General features: G+C 42.8%; 1 protein-coding gene across 24 annotated transcripts in view; it reads left to right on the plus strand.

The window, feature by feature from the left end:
* FoxP (forkhead box P) overlaps nucleotides 1-21,174 on the plus strand; it is a 215,063-nt gene that overhangs the window by 173,213 nt on the left and 20,676 nt on the right. For 23 of the 24 annotated variants that reach the window (XR_010575589.1, XR_010575590.1, XM_065495758.1 and 20 more), the window contains one exon: nucleotides 4,429-4,542. The exons of the other annotated variant lie outside the window; for it this stretch is intronic. Coding sequence is in view for 21 of the 23 variants with exons in the window: in XM_065495758.1 (XP_065351830.1) it covers nucleotides 4,429-4,542 (114 nt within the window). In the remaining 2 variants the exon portion in view is untranslated. The remainder of the gene's footprint in view (nucleotides 1-4,428; nucleotides 4,543-21,174) is intronic. 24 annotated transcript variants of the gene reach the window in all.

Raw genomic sequence — 21,174 nt, forward strand, 5'->3', positions numbered from 1 at the left:
TTGTGTGTTTCTCTCAGGCTCCACTCACTCTGAAGGAAGCACACACATGCATTCGTGATGAGTATTATCGTGCCGTGGAGTATCCTTTAATCTTCTACATACAAATGAAGAGCGAGCGGTGCATCATCAATCGAAAATTGCTCGCTCTGCGACTGATAAGCAAACGAGCCGCCGCTTATATTTCCGTCTTTGTGTTCCAAATCTCCCAATTTGCATCGAGCCGCCGTGGATCGGCTTCCTCTTCGCGTAGGTGCTTCTCAAAGCGATTCTTGTTACGTTTCAGAAAATTTAAATAATGGAAAACGCACTTTCAAGTACATTTTTGTACAGGATATTTAAAAAGAAATACGAGCTAATCGTCTTCTTAAAGAAACTATCAAAATTTGTTTGTCTTAGTAATTCAACTACATTTTAAATATAAAAATTGTAAACAGCCTTCTTAAATGACTTTGAGCCGTCTGGAAAAGAGTTTTTAAAATTCAAAATGGTTTTCCAATCGGTCCCCTCGCAGTCGCCTGGGAATAAAATGCGAGAAGCCCGACAAAGGCAGAAAATTCTAATAAAACGATCAAGCAGCAATTTTCCCCTCGCCGCCTTGAGGATCAGAAGCAGCCGACTGATTGCTTCCTCGCATTTCGCCCTTCTTATTGTGCGTAATCTGCTTATTTAAAAGGTGTCAATAATAATGCAGAGCAGTTTAAGGGCCGCGGCTTTCCTCTCGACGAGAGAGACACTCGACTCCTCCTCTGCCGCCACCGCCGCCGCTTTTTTCCGCTACGACGGTATTCAAATTATCATTTATTTACCCGGCTGCAGCTTTTTTCGTCTCGCGGCCCGTTTTATCTCGAGTAATTTATACAATAAAAGAGAGCACATCTATCTATCCATCTCCCGCGCGTCTCTCTCAAATAAAGAATGCATACATAAAAGAGTCATTATTGCGGCCGCTTTTTTCTCTCTGTTCTTCTCTAAAGGGATTTCTCCGCCGCGAGTCGTTATTTGTTCCCTGAAAATCCCTCCGCACGCCAGGAGAGTGTAAGACATTTTATCTAATTACGATTCCAACGGCCGCTTGTCGCGCGTCTTCTCAATCAAGAATCGGAAGGAAGCGCGAGACGTGCTCTCCGAAGCGATTTTTCACAACAGGATTAACGGAAGCGGCGAGCTGCGTGCTCGGGATTAAACTGAAGCGTCCAAATTTAAGAAGGAAAGCGCCAATTCATCTCTTGGGATTAATTTAGAAGCATCCACAATCTAAAGCTGCCACGAGAATGTAAATCTCCGCCACTTAAAAGCATTAAAATCGATTTTTTACATTAGTTATTTTTTCAAAGATGGGGTGAAATTAAAAATATTCTTTATGATTGGGCTGGTTTGGAATTATTTGAACTGGAAAATCTCCCAATTAGAAACAGAGTTTGCTGAATATCCAATGAAGTGGTCAAAACTGTCAGTCTGTGCCGGCTCTCTCTCATCGCACCGACTTAAATAAAGTATGAGATGGGCAAAACAGCCGGCATGACTCAGCAGTTATCCGTCCGCAAAGTTCACACGGCGCCATATGGAGAGCGGTGCATCTATCTCTCTTTCTCGAAAAATAGACACGTTCACCATCGTCCACAGCTCTTTCCAAGTCTATTCATTTGCTTCGGCTAATGGAGCGTAGGAGTGCAAATGGATCCATTTTTCACCAGCATCATGATTTTCAGAAAAAAATGTACATATCTGTAGAAATGAGAGGACAAACAATTTCTAGATTTAACTGAAAAAGGTCGTTTGGGATGAATTTATTTCTACTGATTTTACAACGGCGCTACTCTCACAAGCAAAATATCAGATATGGAAGGCTAATAAGTCGAGAAATTGTAATATAAATTAAATATCCCACTTTCTCGTATCGTACAGCGGTTGTTTCGGACCCGTTAGGCCTCGTCAGCATATTGCTTTACCTCCAAAACAACAGGAATTTTTCGACGTGTTAGCCTTCCACACCTGGTTTTTTGCTTTTAGGAGTGGCTATTGTAAAATCAGTAGAATTATAAGATAAACTGTGTTTTTAACATATACTGTTTAATTTTTTGTCATAGAGCTAAAATATTGGATGGTTTTCGTACATTTCACATCAACTTTCTGGCAACACTTAAAAAATGAGAACATACTGGAAATTTCAGTTGATTTGAAGTGAATCGAGTCAATCGGTTGATTTCTTTTCTCTGCTCGCAGGGGAGAAATAATTCTTACCTCCCCCACCCGCTGATTTTGTCTTCCTGCTTTTTTACATTTTATTGCATTTCATGATGATGGTCTGTGAATAATCAAGGCAGGCATCGGGAGGAAAAAGCAAGCAGGCAAACTTGAAATCAAAAAGGGGGTGGGCGGGCATATTTTACTCAAGCGAAAGACAAAAGAGGAGTGCGGCAAGAAAAATAAAGCAGCGCGAGGAATTTGTTTGAGCAAAAGAATGAGAGAGGAGGAAAAGAAAGAAGGGACGCCGAGAGAGCAAAAGAAAGAAAGAGAGGAGCCTCCAATTATCACGAGCCGTCAAACAGATGAACTTTGACGATTTTGTGCTTCTCCTTTTCTTGTGTTGGTAAATTGTGTGCCCAAGTCGTGGAATGAAAGAGAGTAAAGTCGGTTGACAGTCGAATTAGACATTGCTACAATTCTTTTTGGTTTGCTCAGAAACATTTCTTTCCAAATTTTTTATCAGCCGACATTCCTTTTGGTGTCATTAATACAATTGAAAGGTTTGTCAATCGATTTAATAAGCAGTATTTTTCTTTTGAATGTGCACACTATAATTTATGAAGGATAAAATTATTTACCGCGAAACTTGGCATGTGAGCTATTTTTGCTCCAACATAAATTAATTAACCTAACCAAATTTTCTTTGAGATAAGTTAATTAATTGATTCAATGGAATCAGTAACAATTTTTGGGATTTGATTAGTGTATGACAATTTTATGTACATATATTTTAAGTTTCTATCAACAATCTCCGCAATGTGTCTTTACGTTTATTAGTCCTCTCCGGTCTTCTCCCCAAGTCAATCGCGCGTTTGTTGCCAAACAACGGCTTTGCGAGAGGTCAAGCGGGGACAGCAGCCGGAAATAATCACGCCCTTGTCGTGAAACAAAGACGTGCTTGCTGTTTAAGATTAAGTGGCGTCGGCAAAGCGGCCGACGCAGCTCTCGCAGGGGGTTGAGAGAGAATAAGGAGATGTGATCGGAACAAAAAAGCAAGCAGGACATCGCTGATCGAGTGAACGAGCAAAGCTGCGCAATCTGCGGAGTAAAATAGCCTTTTCAGAGGGAGGAGGGAAGGTGTCACTTAATTCTCGCCCCTGTCCAGTGGCTACTCTTGCTTTGCTTTCTTTCGCTCCTTCTTTCATTCCTTCCTTTCCCGCGCCTGATAACATCCGGTTTCGTCGACGTTATTAGTCACAGGCTCTTTTTAAGATTAAACTCACTTAGCTGGCGTCGAGCTACGCATGATTAGCCAGCCACCAGGCAGCGTTCAGGATTTCTCCTTTTTTTCGCACCCCCTATAAATAAAAAGCAAAAAAAGCGGTGGACAAAGGCGCAGATAAAAAGCAGCCGGGGCAGTTATAAATGGCGCCGCATCTTTTTAAACAAATCCATCGGGTGGCCGGAGCACACCACCCCCCGAGTGATTGGTAACTTTCGCCACCCCCGCGTGCTGCGACCCCTCATCGCTCCGTCCGTCCACGTGCGCAGCGCACACAAAAGCCGCTGTTTGATTGGGATGATAATTTATTAAAAGTTTTTATTTTCGGCAAACACGGCTCGCTGCGCGACCAGCGCAAATAACGATCTTTTCAGCCTCACTTTTCCAGGTCAATATTATTTTTACGCGATCGAAACGACTCTTTTGTTTTGCCTGCCTGAATAATTGGCTCCAATGAATGGTCTTTCAATCGTTTTTGTTTGTCGGCCGCATGCAGTGTTTTAATTTGTTTTTGTTGGTTTTTATCGTATGATGCGCGTGGTAAAACAAGAGCGACAGGTTCGGCATATGTCAACTGGCCGCAATAACAAGTCGAAAAAGTCTCTTTCAATGGAGCAGCCGATCAAACATGCATTTACACACTCATGCCTTTTATGAGTTAACAAATTGAATTAATTTGTTCCTTTTTTTAAAATGCTGAGTTTAAATTAATTTAACATTTCCGTGAGTTAGGTTAATTTAAGAAAGTATTATATCTAAGGATTTCAAATGAAAACATTGTTAAAAATTTTGAGCTACATTCCACTTTCAAATTTCGTTTGATTTTATTGGCACTATATGCCCATTCCCGTTTTTATCTCTTTTAAAATAACGTCAAGAAAATAAAAATTGTAGGAAAACATGCAGTTGTGGAAAACCTATGAAAACTTAAATTGACAAGAATGCGCAATTTGCTTCAGGAGGATGGAATAATGGATCATGACAACGATGGTGCAATCAATTTGTCTACCTCTCAGAGACCATCAGCGTGCACAACCCCGAACGGCTCCCCCGACTTCGACGACGCTGACCAGGTAGGAATTATCCCCCCTCTTGATTTCGTTTAGGAAAAACGCAACCGGCGCGGCTGGAACACCAAGCCGGTTGCATACGCTGCCGATTTGCATTGTTTAAATTCAGAGAGGGAGGAAAAATGTTCGATTGGACGCGAAATGAAGCTCGACAGAAGACACCTCCCTTTCATTTCGCTTAATTGAAAGCAGAGCCAGATGTTGAGCAGATAAAAAGAAGAAATTGAGAAACTCTCCTGATGATGATTGTTCCTATTTTGTTGTTGGCGAAAGTTTCGGCAAATAAAAAATTCTGCCGCCCGAGGGTGCCGCGCGCTGCTTTTCCCGTACCGTGCAGCTGCGTGTATTAACTTTTGAGACTTTTCATTATTAGTGATAGATGATCCCGAACGGAGAACTCGTTCCTTCGCTCACACTCCACCACTCAACGGCGCGGGCGAGGGAAATTAAGATATGCTCGTTTGCCCGCCCTTTCGTTATAATTAGAAATGAAGCTAATTTTTCATCTTTCGCCCGATGTTTTTTTCATAAAACTTCTTCTGCTGCTGCTCCGTCTTTTCACTCCGCCCGCCTTCTTTTTTAATATTAATTAGAGGGTGACAAATGCCAGGTGCTGAAGAAGTCGTAAGAAAATTATTTGACGCGCGCGAGAAGGGCCTTGAATTAAAAAAAGAAAGAAGGAAAGGCGAGAATGAGAGAGAGAGAGAGAGAGAGAGAGAGAGAGAGAGAGAGAGAGAGAGAGAGAGAGAGAGAGAACGACGGCACGAGACTCACTAACTGGCATAATTTATTTGATATCAAACACCCTTCCCAGCCAATTTGTCCAGCGCCTCGTAAAGTCATTACTTTATAAGCCATGAATTTGCCTTCGCACCTCCCAATTTTTGTCTCCACTCTGAAAAGGAGCCAGATGTTGGTGTTTATGGGGTTAAGTTCCCCTTGCGCCTTGCACTGTAATGACATGCAACCAGCGGGGCGGGCACACGTTCCTCCAGGGCTCTTTAACAGCGCGTAAATAGGTAACACGCCGAAATAATGTATTCAGTAAAAACAACAACACACTGAATTATTCATATCGGATACCTTCTCTCGGTATTTCCTATCCGTATAATGTGTTGTAAATAAAAAGGATCAAAACTTTATAATTTTTTTTATTCCACAGTTAAAAACTCCGGTGTAATATAAAAGGTCATTTAAAAGCCACATGTAGTTTCAAACCTCTCATTTATTATTTTTCATTGCCCCTTTTTTTCAAAAAATGCTGATTTAATCACAAATAAGAGAAAAAAATTGTTTTGGACCAAACTTATAGTTCAGTTATTCCGCCGGATTTAGATTTATGCTGCACTGGACAGTATGATATTCAAAAAGGCACTTTCCCTGCTCGACGGCCGGCTGGTTCCAGTCCGAGGAAAATAAAAACAGCAAACAAATCTTCGCCTGGAGGGAGAAGCGAGGCTATAGCATCCTTTCTCGCTATTTACTTCACGTCCACGGCGGCAAAACATATCATGCCGCCGTCGGAGATGAGAGTCAAACCGCCTCTGAGGTGGTGGACAAACAAAAACACGCCGCACGCACACAAGCACGCACGAGGGGCAAAAACAACACAACGCTCTTAAAAACACATCTCGAGAGCGAAATTCTCTGTCGGGAGAGAAAGCAAGCGCGCTGGCCCAGTTATTGTTTGCTGTCGCCACCATCAACAAAAATTGTTTCCAATTTTCTTTGTTTATGCAAGAGCTTTTGCGCTCTCCTTCATCACACACGCATACACTCGCGCGTCAGCGTCAGCGAGCCCGTCGTCGCGGAAATTTCGCTGACTTTGAGGTCTAGATTTGGTGGAAGTTTCGAAGCCGGTGATTTTTTTACAGAACGGGCATTACCTTTATTCGAATGATTTGATGGATTCGAAGAAAACGCGTTGATATCGTCTGAAGGAAAATTATCCTGAGAGCCGATCTTTAATGGCCGTGAAATGCGCGACAAACAGGCCCGACGACGCTCGCCAGCTTTTGTTGATGATGATGTGTCGCGCGCGCGGTAAGCAAACTGGCAAAAGAGGGGGCCGAAATTGAATTTGGGACTCTCCTGGCCGCTGCTGTGGCTGTTTAGATTCCCGCCACTGCTGCTTGGTTGTTTAGTTTAGCGGAACAAAGAAAACAGCCATGTGTTTATTTTGGCTGAAATAGCAGCAGCGGCACCAGAGAGAGAGAGAGAGAGCGAGCGACTCTCTCGATGGATGATGCTGCTGCTGTTGTTGTTGAAGAGTGTGTGCTCCTATAAATGCCGCCGCAGCCAGAGAAAACGATGCATGCATCTCGGTAAACCAAAACACCACACATGCCCCGTTCGAGCGAGCGCCAACCCAAGTATGCAAATTAATGTTTCGTTCCGTTGCTTCCGCATGCAGATACGTGTTGTGTGTACAAGCACAGCTCCAAATATTGAGTCCCCACTCGAGATAATTACGTTGAGGTATTTTTTATTTCTGTTGCCAATTTTTGAAATTTTTTATATGATACGAAACAGAGAAACGATTATCTCAATTTATATTTTTCCTGCACAAATTTAACTCCCTTTTAAAATTCTGATAAGCGTTGATTAACTCTAATGAAATACTTGATGACTGCTAGCGATGCAAATTTTGGCTAAATTAGACGTGCTATTGCTAAAAAAATATGTATATATCAAGAATTACAAAAGTCTCTTTTAGTAAAAATATCTCTCCATGATCCATGCCTGATTCATGTTTTCCATGGTGATAAAGTAATTTAAAATCGAGATACCCTGGTCTCGGTCTGCTGAGACAATTATAAATAACATACACAGAGGCGGAGGAGGTCAAATAATGCGAGCTGACAAATTCAAATCCATGATGCAAGCTTTTGCGGGCAGTAAAGCGCAGAGTAGTTTATCATATTTTATTATTATTTACAGTCGGAAGCTAGACCCAACCGTTCGCGTAGCGACGAGTGGAGAATTGAGGCGGAAATTTTGTTTTTGTTTATTCAGCGGTGGGAATTGTATTTATGCGTGCGTGTGTGAGGGCTTTATTAAATTTCGAGGGCTTCGCCCGCAGTCGAAAGGGTGCGAGCGGTTGGTTATCCCGCTTAAAGTGGGAGCTGTCAAGCTGATTGCAGAATTTCGGATTTTGAGCTGCCATCTCGGGCGAAACACACGAAGACCGATCGAAAACATCTCGCTTCTGTCCTCTTTTCATTTTTTATTTAGTGCCTGACTGTCTCAGATTAAAAAACGTCTGCGCCATTTGTCTCATTGTTTATGGGAGAAATTTTAAATGAAAAACTTTCCTTGCAGCAGCAGCACAGATTAATGGTTCTAAATACTTTTTTCCGCCGACGGAGCAGGCTTTCTCTCTCTTGTGAAAAGAAAGCTCCAAGTTTAATCCATCACCCCGTAAGCGGCAGTGGCGGGCGAAAGGGGAATTTTTTAAATGCAACCATGACCACAATTGATGAAGAAAGAGCAAAAAAGAGGAGAGGGGGCGGCCACGGCTCGGAATGAAAGGAGAGGAAAAAATCCGAAGCATATTAATTGGAATTTTTGATTTAGCAAGGAGAGCGAGCGAAATTATTAATTAGCAATTAGTGTTGCTCGATTTTGTTCCTTCTTCTCGCGCTCCCCTTGCGAAATTAGCATTTTTCAGCGCGAGCCAACATTCACATAAATAAAACACGGCGCTTAATTAATGTTACATGCTGGCAAAACAGCGCTCAAAGTTGCCGTGCTTTGTGTTGGAAAAGCAAAAGCCCCGCGCTGCCTGCTTGCCTTTCCTCCTCTCTGCAGAGCAACACAAAACAAAGAAAAAGTTTTTTATTGCCGCTGCTTTTATATTTATTCAGAGCTTAAACTCTTGCAATCAAGCAGCAGCGAAAGAGTTCACGGCAAAGAGCCTATTTTAATTAGTTCTCTCTCTTTTCAACTCCGCCGCCGCCGCCGTTGGAATGTTTACACGGCATGATTTCTTCTACGTCTGCCGCTGCTGCTGCTTCTTTTTTATTTTTTAAATACTACCGCTCGTCGGCAATAATCACCGGAGCGAAAGGGCGAAATTCCGAGAGGGTGGAATTCCGTCGAGCATTATATTGTGTACGCGCCGCCCTTTCTTTATTTCTCAGCGGCGCTCTCGCAACTTTCTGAGCTCATAATGCTATTAACGCGAGGATCGGACTCCGCCCCGACGTCGGAATTAAAGCGCGCGGACCGTATTTATAATTATCATCTCGCTAGATTAGCATCTCGGCAGGGAGAGAATGCTTTTCGCGGATTTGGCCCGGATTATTCGCCACTTGGCCAGACTTAATTACAGAGCTGTCGAGGGGAGACCAGAATTTCTAATTTGTTATATATAAGGTATAAGTTATGTGTATTGTTGCTGGAGAAGAAAAGTTGTATGATAGCTAAACGAAAAGGTCGTAATGAACATATTTCCTCGCCGGGATATTTTGAGCTTGTATTTGAAGTATATCTTTGAGCGCATTTCTATGAAATAATCTCTCTCGCAGCTGCGAGGTTAATCCGTTTATCGGCGATTCTGTTGTCATTTTCCGCCCGGTGCGTTTGCAAAAGTCGGCTGAAATCCAGTGCTGAGGCCAAGTTGATTGCGCCTCTATTTTGTTGTGAATCCAGCAGCTCGCCCTTTTGGTATTTAATCAAAGCAGCGTAAAAATTCTAATTTGCCGAGCACAATGGCCGCTGATCGGCGCGCGGATCAGCCGGCAGCCATTCAATTTAAGTTTTTATCTCCTGACTTCGGCGCCTCGCCGTTATTATATCTGGCAAAACAATGCCTCCCCGGCGCAGGCGGCGGCAGCCGGCCCGTTTAATTGCCTTTACACTTGTCTGCACGTCTCCCTCCGAAAAAATAATAATTCCGCCGGAGAGCGAGTGAGAGAGCTACCCACCGAGTCAGCGCAACACAATAAAAATTTTAAAAGGTGCGCCCAATCAGCCGAGTGCCATAAATACCCTCTCGCTCGTTTCCATTTTTTATTTTCCTGCAGCGCGTCGGCCGTCTGAAACTTTTATTTTGCATTTTCTATTCTGCTCCCTTCTACTTTATTTCCTCCACCCGAGGACGTATTTTCTTAAGCGACCCTCCGCCGATGGTAATCAAGTAAGCAGAAAGAAATCAAATCGCAAAAGTTTCCCCAGACTGCTTTTTTATTCACGCACCTTTCTAATGTATTCCCGGTTTACTCATTAACATTCGAGCGGTATTTATTCTGACTGCCACATTATTTGAATGATAAACGCCAGTTCCAACTTTCAAGAGAGCCGCCGGAACGAAAACAAAGGCGGAATTTCCTCCTCTACAGACATGGAAAAAGTACTATTTTCACAAAACACTCCGCGCACTGACGGCATAATGAAATCCCGTGCATTGTAATGAGTCCGAAAGTTTTGCAGTTAATGTGAGTTGTGACTGGTTGTGGAGTTTTTTCATCAGCTCCTCTCCATTAATCAGTCAATGTCACAGAAATGGTCAAATTTCATTTTTCTTAAGCAATAGGTATTTCTTTGTCAACTCATGCTCGCGTTGAACCAAAAACTCCACAAATTATAAATTCATATAGATGAATGAATTTAACTCGTGTGAAATTTAATAATAAATAAGCTTGAAAACAGTTCAACAAAACGTTAGAAAAAACATTCATTTTTGTAATCTTTTATCTATTCAGTTAATCGTGTGGCCCCATATCTATTAAATAAGTTTCAATTCCTTGAAATCCGATTCAATCAGGCTCTTGTCCCTCTCAGAGTGGGGCAGACGTCGACGGATATAATTAATACACAAGCGAGGTAAATAGATAGCCGGCGGGGGGCCATCGTGCTGAAAAGCCGGCTGACGTTGAGAAATAAGAATCTTGATTTTTCGCGCCGAATGAAAAGAATGTCTTTTTGGTCAGCGGCGGGCGTCATCAATCCGACTGCCTTTTGCGGCCAGATAATGGCCGACGGCCGATATTTTTATTTTAGCAGAGGCGAGCGAATGAGCGAGCTAGCAAAGCGACAGAAATCCTGATGAATTGAGACAACGCGCGCTTGTTTTTCACCGGCGGCGGTGTCGGCGTGAAATATGCGAAGATAAAACGCACAACACCCCCTGTCGTCGCCCCACCGCGAGTGCAAGGGGGAGATTCCTGCTGCCGCCCGTCCGCCGGCTTTTTTAAAGCCAAGAGTGACTGATTTCTTGCCGTCGAGTGTCAGAGTTCGGGGCCGCTCATGAATTTTTCACGGATTTGCACTGAGAAAGCAACGCAACCCGGAACCCTGTGTTTGGACATTCATGGAATTCATTCTTTTGGAAATCCTCCTATGTCTCTCTTTGCTCCAGACACGTTGACTCACTCAGTCAATGAATTCAAATTTCTATATAAAATATATTTTAGGATCAAAGGATAGGAATCATTCCATTTACTTATTAAATTAACTAAGAATTTGCAATGCATTTAAAAAGTTGTAAATCAAATAGCAAAATGCTAATGTCTTATGTTTTAAACAGCCTGCTCCGATTCTCATTTAAATAAAATTAAACTTGCACTTTCTCTCCAAAGAAAAGTTTTAAAATGTGTGCTAAGATAAAAAGTAAAATCATGCAATTTTCGTATTTTCCCAATGTATGAAAATAAAGAACGCTTTATTATTTTCCAGTTATTTGAACATTTGATAAACAAACAACATTTTTTCAATCTCTTCACTGCTTGGTCTCTGATTCGACTCATCCAACACGAAAGAGAAAAAACCTTGTCTGTTGGAATTGGATAGACCACCCGCATGCAGCGCCTGTCGAGCGAATTGCCTAACCACGACACTAGCAGGCGCTCTCTCTAGCTTGTCACCCCGACGTGCGCTCTCTCGCTCTTTTGCTCGAGCTGGCAAAGCACAAAAGACTCGGTGCAAAAAAGGCTGCAGCGCAGCCAGGCCGAATTTAAATCTGCATCGCTGTACACTTTTTGCGGTTCTAAACAATTTAGAACATTGTCGGGGGCAGCGGGCGAGCGGTTTTCGGCGGCGAAATAAGGGTGGGTCAATCGGCGGCACATAAAAGAGAGCCATTAGACGGGCGGGTGGGCGGCAAGCCGGGCGGGCGGGCGACTGGCCATTTGGCAAGAGTTTTCCTCCTGAGTCAGCACATCTCGCGCTGGCTGTCGGTAAGGGCGCGCAGGCGGCGAGGGTCACAAGGGAACCGGCCAACCCTGCCGCTCGCCTAAACACATTCAGCCGACTTGCGGCCGTGTCAACAGTCGCACTAATGAAGACTTTCCTTTTTATGACACATGCATTTTTAACGAGAGCCGCTTGTTGGCGCCTGCTGATGCCCGCAACTTTGCAGACTTGCACCTTTCGAGGCCGAGAGAATGGTAATTTCTCACCCTGGTGGCTGGCTGTCAATCAGATTGCCCACGAAATGTGTGCCATGGGGTGCATGGGGTGAAATTTCTACCAGTTTACGATTTATTAATATTTGAATCAAAAAGAAAGAGGCCAACAGATTTATTACTGCGTTGGAGTGGATTCCCAGGAAAATCTGTGAAGATGAACCTTTAGCTCCTTCTCATCCCTTTCGCTTCCCGCGTCAAATCCGAGTTGCTGAATCCATTATTTCTCACCCCCAGCGAAACCGCGAACGAGTGCCTGCTGCTCCCTAGCTAAAAATCCCGCCGTTTCCTCATTAAGTAAATAATTAATTACTTGCCGGGCGTGCGACTAACTCGGCTAATACGCACTGCTCTCACTCTCACCGTTTCCATTTATAATTTTAGTCACGTTGCTATTTATCCTGCGAGACGCAATAAATCTGCTCGCTCGCCAGGATCGAATAATAATTACAACTCGCCGCCTAATCCGGTTAAGACAAGAATTAATGAGACCAAACTCGCGGGAGAATAAAATTTACACAGGCGCGCGGCGTGGCGCGGCTTGTAATTATTTTTCCTTGAGAAAACAACGTCAAGATAAATTGCTCGCTCCGCTTTCGGAGGCTGGCTTTGCGCGCGTGAAGACAAAAAGAAGTGGAAAAAAGTGTTCTCTCACCGGTCGGTCAACCCCTCTGTGGATTCCCGTTCCTTTTTCTCCGTGTAGCTTCTTAATGTGGGGCGGCTGCATTTTTTATTTCATATCCGCCCGCTTATTATTCTCTCCGCCAGCGCTAAATAAACAGCCTTTTTAATTGGAGTATCATTGTTTTACATTCAGAGAAGAAAAAACACGGGCGGCCTTTCATGAATTCCGCTGTGTGTTGTGTTATTATGTTTTTTTAATGCTCTCTCCACGGACTGGCGAGAGAGAGAGAGAGAGAGAGAGAGAGAGAGAGAGAGAGAGAGAGAGAGAGAGAGAGAGAGAGAGAGCGCGCGGAGGAAGAAAATTGCTTCAAGTCCCTAAAGTTATTATCAGCCAGGATATATACACTGGATTAAAGTTCGACCGGATGAAAAATGAGACGAGAGCTTTCTGCGGATGGGAACAATAAAATGTATACAAATATTTGTCTTCCGCGTGTATTATTTATGTGCCTCGCGATGATTGCATGCAGATTTCTGCGCCGCCAGAGGATCCGCTGGGGTTTCCGACGCGAGATACGTATTTTGTGTTGGCAAACAATCATTTTATGCCTCAATTCAGCGGGCCAGCCATGGGAAAGAGGTTCCGGCCAAACTTGGCACGCATAAAATCGCGACGGACGGCCGTAAAGTCGGCCGGGAAAACACATAAATTGATAATAAAATCACCGCGATTTATGAATTGCCGCGGTCGGGAGACGGCTCTGTGAACTTGACTGAAGGAAATCGAAATAGTGGCAAAAATAAAATTGAAACGCGACCAGAAGATCGTAAATTGTAAGTTTACTCTTAACCACTTATTTCTTCCAGTGATCTTATGAAATCTTTTCCTCTAATCGGTGGCTGTATAGCTAAACAGAAGCAGTATAACAGTAAACACCGTTGCGCGCGGTTCAGCCCCTGTCAGTGAGGGCGCGGGTGGCGGGAAGAAAAATGGATGTGTAGATTGATATCTGGAGAATTGGTTTCGCCTCAACTTTTGACACCGCGCGCCCTCGTACGCACTCATATACACAAAGCACATGCTGCTCCCTCGCCTCTTGTTATCATCGCAAGTACAAACATGCATGCATTAATAATAATGGCTGCGGTGAACGAGCAGTTGATCGCGATAACCGGGAAAATCGCCCTGGCAGCTCGAAAGAGAGAGAGAGAGAGAGAGAGAGAGAGAGAGAGAGAGAGAGAGAGAAAGAAAAAAGGATAAATCTATGATCGTCTAATGTTGTGCTATTTTACGGCTACACAACATATATCTATAGACGTATAAGAAAATGAAAATTTATAAACGTCTTATTGGAACCTGAAAATTGAACGATTTCGCTAAAGCATTTCGTTTTAATCTCCACTTTAAATTTGAAAAATTATAAAATCATTTCGTCTGAAAATTTTTAAATTTAAAATTACAAATCTATATTAAAAGAGACCAAATTTTCACGGCTTCCAAATCATGGTTGGGTGTGCATTTGCTTATATTTTGGCCAGCTTTGCATTTGGCAGCCCAATTCTCGAGGGTTGACGCCGGTGCCGCCACCAGCCTCTCGTCGGCCGCCCCTTTATTCTCAAAGTATGATCAATACAAGCAGCTCAGGCTGCCTCTCCGACCCGCTTGCTTGCTGGCTCTCTCTCTCTTTCTCTATCTCTCTCTGTTTCTCGGCGCGCGCCAGCTATATGTGTGTGTGTGTCCATTTGCGTCAGTCAATATTTATTGCTGCATTATCTCTCCCCGTGCAAGGAAAATGCACGGGCCTGGAAAAAGAATTCGAATCTCCGGCTGCCTGCACTCTCTTTGACGGCACACCTTTTTATTTCTGCCTTTCGAGTGGCGGTCGTCAGTGTGTCATTCCTCCGCGACAGCCTCGATGCCATTAAGCCGAGATTTCAAGTAGAACCACGCTGCTCCATCTCCGCGTTTTTGCGCTCTGTAGTCAGCAGTTTTGTGATCGCAGGGAATTGCCACATTTTTTGCTACAACATAGCATAGTAGAACTGCAACACTGGAGTTAAACGCAATTCATTATTTTTTGTGGTTAAAAAAATTCGATCGTCTCTATTTTTCGGAATTTAATTCCCGAAATTACTTAATTGATTGTTAAACATGGGCTGATACCCACGCCTCCAAGAGGTGTTTAACCAATCATACGATTGCACCGGGCTGTGCAAATTAAAAAAAACACCCTCGGAGGAAAGCTCGACGTCTGAATCGCGACACGGGGGAGGAGCTGGCTGCTTGGGCGTAGTTGTTGTTTAGGCTGGTGCTCACGGTTGTTGTTGTTTAGGAGCTGTTTACCAGCCCGTCGCGGCCGTGAGCACCGGATGGGGATGCTGGGTGGACCAGGCCTCCGATTGGCTGGCGGGCACGCGGGCGCGTTCGCCGCTGAGCACCGGCACGTGGCTTGTTGTGTTGTTGTGCGGCTGTTTATGGAGGCTGCGTGTTGTCTGGCAGGGCGGTGGTGGGAGCCGGCTCGGCTGATTCACCCGTCTGTCTGCTCCCCCTCCCAACCCTAAACACTACGTCACGGGAGAACACAACCTGTTTTGCAGTTTCATTCATGAAAACGCTCCATTGCCCCACTCAGCACCGGCCGACGCCTGTTTCGATTTACAAATTCCACGGCGTGACTTTGAAAGTAAAATTGAGTTGTGTAATTGAGTAAATTACTGTATCAACTATTTAATTCAAATATGAATTTCTTGATTTAACAAGATTATTGGTTAAAATCGATCATTTTATATTGTATTTTTTCATTTGTTTTCTTTGGTTGATTTAAATTTTTCGAATTTTGTTCTGAACCTTATTGTTATTTTTATACACCATGAATAATGCACATTTCAGTCTGAACTTATAGATTATATTGAAAATATATTTCCCGAATATTTAATTTCAAATAAATCAACTAATGTCCAACCAATCAGGCTGAACTCTAGCAAACCTTTTCAACATGAAACAGTTGGCTGCATTTTTTTCAATCTTCTAAATTAGTCCAGGTTCATCAAACTCTATTTTCATTCGACGCTTGGAACATTCACTTTAATTCGGGGGTTAATCTGTTCGTGTGGGCCGATCCAACTCTGTGCATGTAGTTTTTAGGTCCAATTAATTAGTCAAATAGCAAGAGAGAGAGAGAGTGCGATTGTGTGTGTGTGCTTGTCGGCAAACCCCTTTCGCAGGCACCCTCCTCATTTTCTTTCTAATTAAGGCAGTAGCCGTTCCATAATATCTCTCCGCCCACGGAGCCAGCCAGGCTGGTGCAGATAACAGTAGACGCGCAGACACACACACCCATACAATAAGAGCAGCAAGCAAGCAAGCAGTAGCAGTTCGGCTTTTATACACATTTAGCGTCATCAAGTTTTGTGTAGCCGTCACTCCTGCGCTATTATGCCGCCGCTGCTATAGCATCTTAATTATACTGAAACGTGTTGGCGAAACTTTGCCTTCTTAGCTCACTCTCTCTCTCTCTCCTTAACTCAGTGCCAGCCAGACGTAATGGCAAGTTGGCTCTCGTCGGGCACGGTCGGTCGGGTTGGCCCTCGACTCCTTAGCGCGGAATCTGTGCACAGGCCGATTTGCATAGCGCCCACGCGAGTCCGCACAGCAGGTGCGTGCGTGGCTGGCTGATGGAATTGCAGGCAATTAATGCTGAGTGCGCCCGAGTAATTGCTGATTGTGGCCTTCGCAGTCAGGGCGCCGAAGTTGGATCGCTTTGAGGTGCAACATTTTTTAAGTTTCGCTACATAAGATGGAAGTTGTTATGATTTTTCACTATATGTTGACATGATTTCAGACTTTTCTCCTGTTCTCAATATAAAAATGTTTATTATTTTTTCCAAAAAGGAACTCATTAAAATTACCTCTACTCACTTATTTAAAAAGCTCACTAAATTAGAAAAAAGCAAAACATAAAAGTATATTACCATAAACCGTTATAAATTTAGAAGATAAAGCTTTACTTATTTATTTCACCTCGATTCTTTTTAACCATGATTTAGAGATGTGGAATGCAATAAATTTTGTTTGTAATGAAGATTAACTTTGTTTTCAATACCACTTTTTATCTCTTCTTTAATGAGTGAAACCAAAAAGAGAATTATTTGAAATCATAAGAGTCAAGCCAATTCTAAAGTAATATCAGCTGGTTTCTCTTTCTTCTCATAAACATTCGAAAATGCATTCAAAGATATTCTTCAGTCTGCAAGTCGTCCAGAAGTGGAAAATGAGATTATAATTTCAACTAAATAACAGTAAATTCCATCTAATTAAGTACTGTTTCGTGCCGACTATATGTACAGTACTTACAGTCCTATACAAGCCATTTCATGTGTTATTATTTATCACACTTCTTGCAAAATTTGTAATCAAACTCCCACTGACAATGAGGTTAACTTTTTTGCCATTTTGTTGGGACAGATTATTGAGTAAAAAGTTATTGTTGGAATTAAATTATTGGCGATTTCCGACAATCTAATGCCAACATGCGTTTTAGAGTGCCGTTAGAAGATCACCTCAGTGGGTCTTTAAAAAAATCATTTCCTCATAGCTCTTGGAGTTTTGACGCTCAGGAATACAAGAATTATTCCACATTTCAACCCAATCGAAGCGGATTTGGCCTCATTACTCAAATAAAATTGTTCTGTCAAGCAGCAACCAGGAAATAAAATAAAACTGGCGGCATTTGGAGCGGCTACTTTTCCATATATTTCTCTCTCTAGCGTGTGTTGGCCTGTGCTGAATTGCAGTTGGCGGCAGTCCGTGAATGTGTTCTCCCTGCGCGCCCGTAATATCCATTTCGGATCGCCCTGCATTTATTTAAAGGCAACATCTGCGAGTATTATTTATACAAAGCGCAGCTATCGGGTGGTGTGTGCGCCGGACAGCTATCATTTGTTATTTTCTCAAGTTGAAGTCGTCCGGCAGCAGCGTCGTTTTTACGGCCCCTGGACCCGGCCGCCACCGCTTTGCTGCCCCCGCGCCCTGTTTGCATATATGGCGCGGGCAGTAGAGACGGGGTGCATTAGAAAAACAAATCACCAGGCATAAATAATAGGGCGAATTTAATAATGCAGCCGACGGCCCTTTATGCTTGACATGCATGCGACACATTTTATGGCGGCCAAATTGTTTTTGCCACGCGCGCAAGGCGGCAAAAAGGATCTTTCGGCCATACTGGTCTGCTCGAACTCCAAATTTTCGTAATCCATTGGTGAAAATTTTAACATATTGGTGAGCTATCATGCTAAAAAAACATTATTTGTCGAATATTTTTAACTCGTGCATCAGTAAATGAAATTCATGAAAATTAATCAATAGATATTTGTCAACTTCAACTTAAATCAGGCATCTTCATTTTCCAAAATTTGACAGATAAATCACTTCAATCAGAAATCTTAAAATATTATTACATGCTTTTTAGAGCTCATTATGCATATAAAATATTTTAATCTAAAAGATATTGAGCAACAAAATTGTAAATTCCAACAAACTCAAAATTTTTATAAAGCAAAAGGATTTTTTTTCCGTTTTGCTTCGGATGTAAAGAAACCCTTTTAGCCTTGTTTTTTTAAAGGTAATTCAAATGTTAAATTGTTAAATTCCTGGTGATGAAAGAGGAAAATACTAATGGAAAATGTGAACACTTTGCCAAGATATAAAAATTGTCACAGAGCTTTTTACCATGCAAAATTTCTGCTCGTTGATGTGCACTCTTGTTTGGAAAATATTTCTCAGGCAGGTCTGTGCGGTGAACCGCTGTGCGCCGCCATAAATCAGTCTGCCACATGCTGGTTATATGCTGCTCGAGGCTTTTGCCGGGGTCGTGTTCCTTCTCGTGTGCGGGGCGGGCGCAAGAAACACACGTCAGAGTGCAACATTTGGCCCGGGGCCACATTAAAATAAATGCAATAATAAGATTCAAGCGGCACGCTCTCGGTGGCGCGCAGATCGAGTGTAAAACAGCAGCAGCTTTATTTTTGATGGCACATCGGGGACGCATTACTTCAAGATTTGGTCATTACGCTTTGGCAACGCTCCCCTGTGGAAACGCGCTCTAAATTGAGTTTACATCATTTTCTGCTGTGAGTGGAAGGAGGGGATTATAAACGCTTATCAAGCCGAAACCTGCAGTCCGCCCGCCGCCCGCCCGCGCCCCCGAACCGCTTTTTTCCAGCACTTAGCACCTCGAGTAATTTCCAATGCGGGCCGTGTGTGTATTTTTTATCCGCCGCCGGCAGCCAGGGGCAGGTGGAAAATGCCGTACTTGTTACTCGAAAAATAAATAGGTCTGCTCGCTCTCTGGCAATCCTCTGAAGGGCTTTTTGCGAGCGGCGATAAAACATTTCAGCTTTGGAATGCCAAGTGCAGCTCCAAAAGAGCCGCCGCCCTATATTGAATTCTGAATGAGCTCGCCTCTATACTGTCGAATAGATTATTTTAGCCAGCTCGCATTCCGGTTTAATACCTGGAGCAAAATTTAAATTAAAAGAAGTTGGAAAATAGGATGGAGCGTCGTAATTACTTTACATTTAGTCTCCATTTGTTGTTGTGTTATATTTATTGTATTAATAAAATCGATGTAGTATTTCTATGGCTGTGCGTTATAGGTTATTTATGTTAATAGTTGACTTTTTAGTTTATTTTTACCCCTCAATATAGTTTGTTTTAGTTGATTTTTCGTTAAATGGTCAGCAAAAATTCTAACTTTAATAGTGAAAGAGCCAAAATTAATAAAAATCACTTCATAAAGTCTTTTTATCCTTATTTTTTTAAATTTTTGACTGCAATTGTTTGAAATTCCATAGGCAGCTTTTAACCTTTATTTTATTACGCTGCCTTGGAAACTAAATAAATTTTATCTCGCACAGCAAATTAAATTTTATCTTCTGTCTGTTGTGGCTCTTTGCCAATTTATGACTTTCTTAATTTTGCCGGGACACAAAGTTTCGCAGAGAAAATAATTTGGGGGTGCAGTGCTGATTTGCGGGCACGTTCGTGCAAAAGTTGTGCGCGCCTCGCTGATGAGTTCAAAAATGCATCAGGCGTGCTCGCAATCCATAAATGTACAGCCGCGAACAGCACCGGAGGGAGCAACTAACCGGTCGGCGCCGCTGCGACGCGCAGTGTACACAAAAAGAAAGGAAAGGGTTAAGTTAATGACGATTCGCGAGAAAAGCAGAGCGAGCTGCTGCAAGAGTCATTACCAATTCCGCTCACAAAGCTTAATTAGTTTAATTGACTTCTTCATTGATGTTGTACAAGCAAGCAGGAAATAAAGACGCTCGACGCGCGGCACGTTAATATTGCCTGCTTCAAAAGAAAGTTTGTTGAAGCAGCCAACGCGGCCGGGGATGTATAATTTAAAATTGTACACACTCTCACATATTCGCCGGGAGAGTTGGAAGTAATTTACAGCTTCTCGATTCATCAGTTTCTTTGCTTGTTTTCTTCCCCGACGCCCTTTTCTGGGGCGGTGACGCAGGCACAGACGACAAATAATAATCCCCCGCGATGAAAGGGTCCAATTCAATGGGAGAAAAGCTGCTGCGATTTATGAGTTGTGTGTGTGTGCGAGCTAGAGAGAGCGGAAAGGTCGCCCACGCCTTATTTCATTGACAATAAGTCGAATTTAATGGCAGCGGAATGAGCAGGTTCGAAAATCTGAAAGGAGAAGGCGTTTCTTTTCTGCAAATTTAATGCATTTTGAAAGGATTGAGAAATTTCTTAGCGAAAGGGTTTACAGAAAATTGAAATGAATGGTAGAGGTCTTAAAATGCTGCACTTGTTGTATCAGCTTGGAAATTATTGAAATTCTGCTGTTAGAATCCATCCTAATTGCCGGAGCTAATGAATCGCAATCGGTTTCCACACCATTTGCCAAATTTAAAGGCCGAATTGCAAATTAAGAAATAAATTTGGATGCCTCCCAGCCGGGCGATAAAAGGCATAAAAGTGAAGCCACCCCTCGTTTAGAGGTGGAAAAATTGGCAACAAACTGTGACAAAGTGGCCCCAAACTGGCTGGCTATCGCTTGCCCGCCCCTCTCACCCCTCGGACGCCACTGCTGGCGAACTTTCAGCACGAGGGTCACTCAAAGAGGGTGCGATAATGGACCTAAATATGGACAAAACTGCCTCATATATTTTCTCCTTAGGCGGGTGAGCTAAAAAATAACACATACACACACGGCAGGGAATCGAGGGCGGCGGCCGGCGCATCGATAATTCATCGCCAACGCAATATTGGCAGCGTTTCGTGTGCATTCCTCCCGATGGAATACATCAACGCATATTTCTCTTTTGGCCGGATTGAGTAGACTGGATCAGAATAATTTTTACTGCAGGGAGTGAATCTATTTATTTGGATAGTGTTTTCTAGCCAATTGAAAAAATTTTAACTCTGAAATTTAAATATATTAACGTTTTGAATGGTCAGAAACTTATTGAATTTAGCTATCGGGTGTTGGCTACAAATAATTTTCTACTCTTAGTCATTTTTGTTTTAGATTTTAAAATTAATTGATTTGGTCGGTAGAGCTAGTTTTGATTTCTAATTTTA

Source organism: Cloeon dipterum, chromosome X (genome assembly GCF_949628265.1).
Source record: "Cloeon dipterum chromosome X, ieCloDipt1.1, whole genome shotgun sequence".
NCBI lineage: Eukaryota > Metazoa > Arthropoda > Insecta > Ephemeroptera > Baetidae > Cloeon > Cloeon dipterum.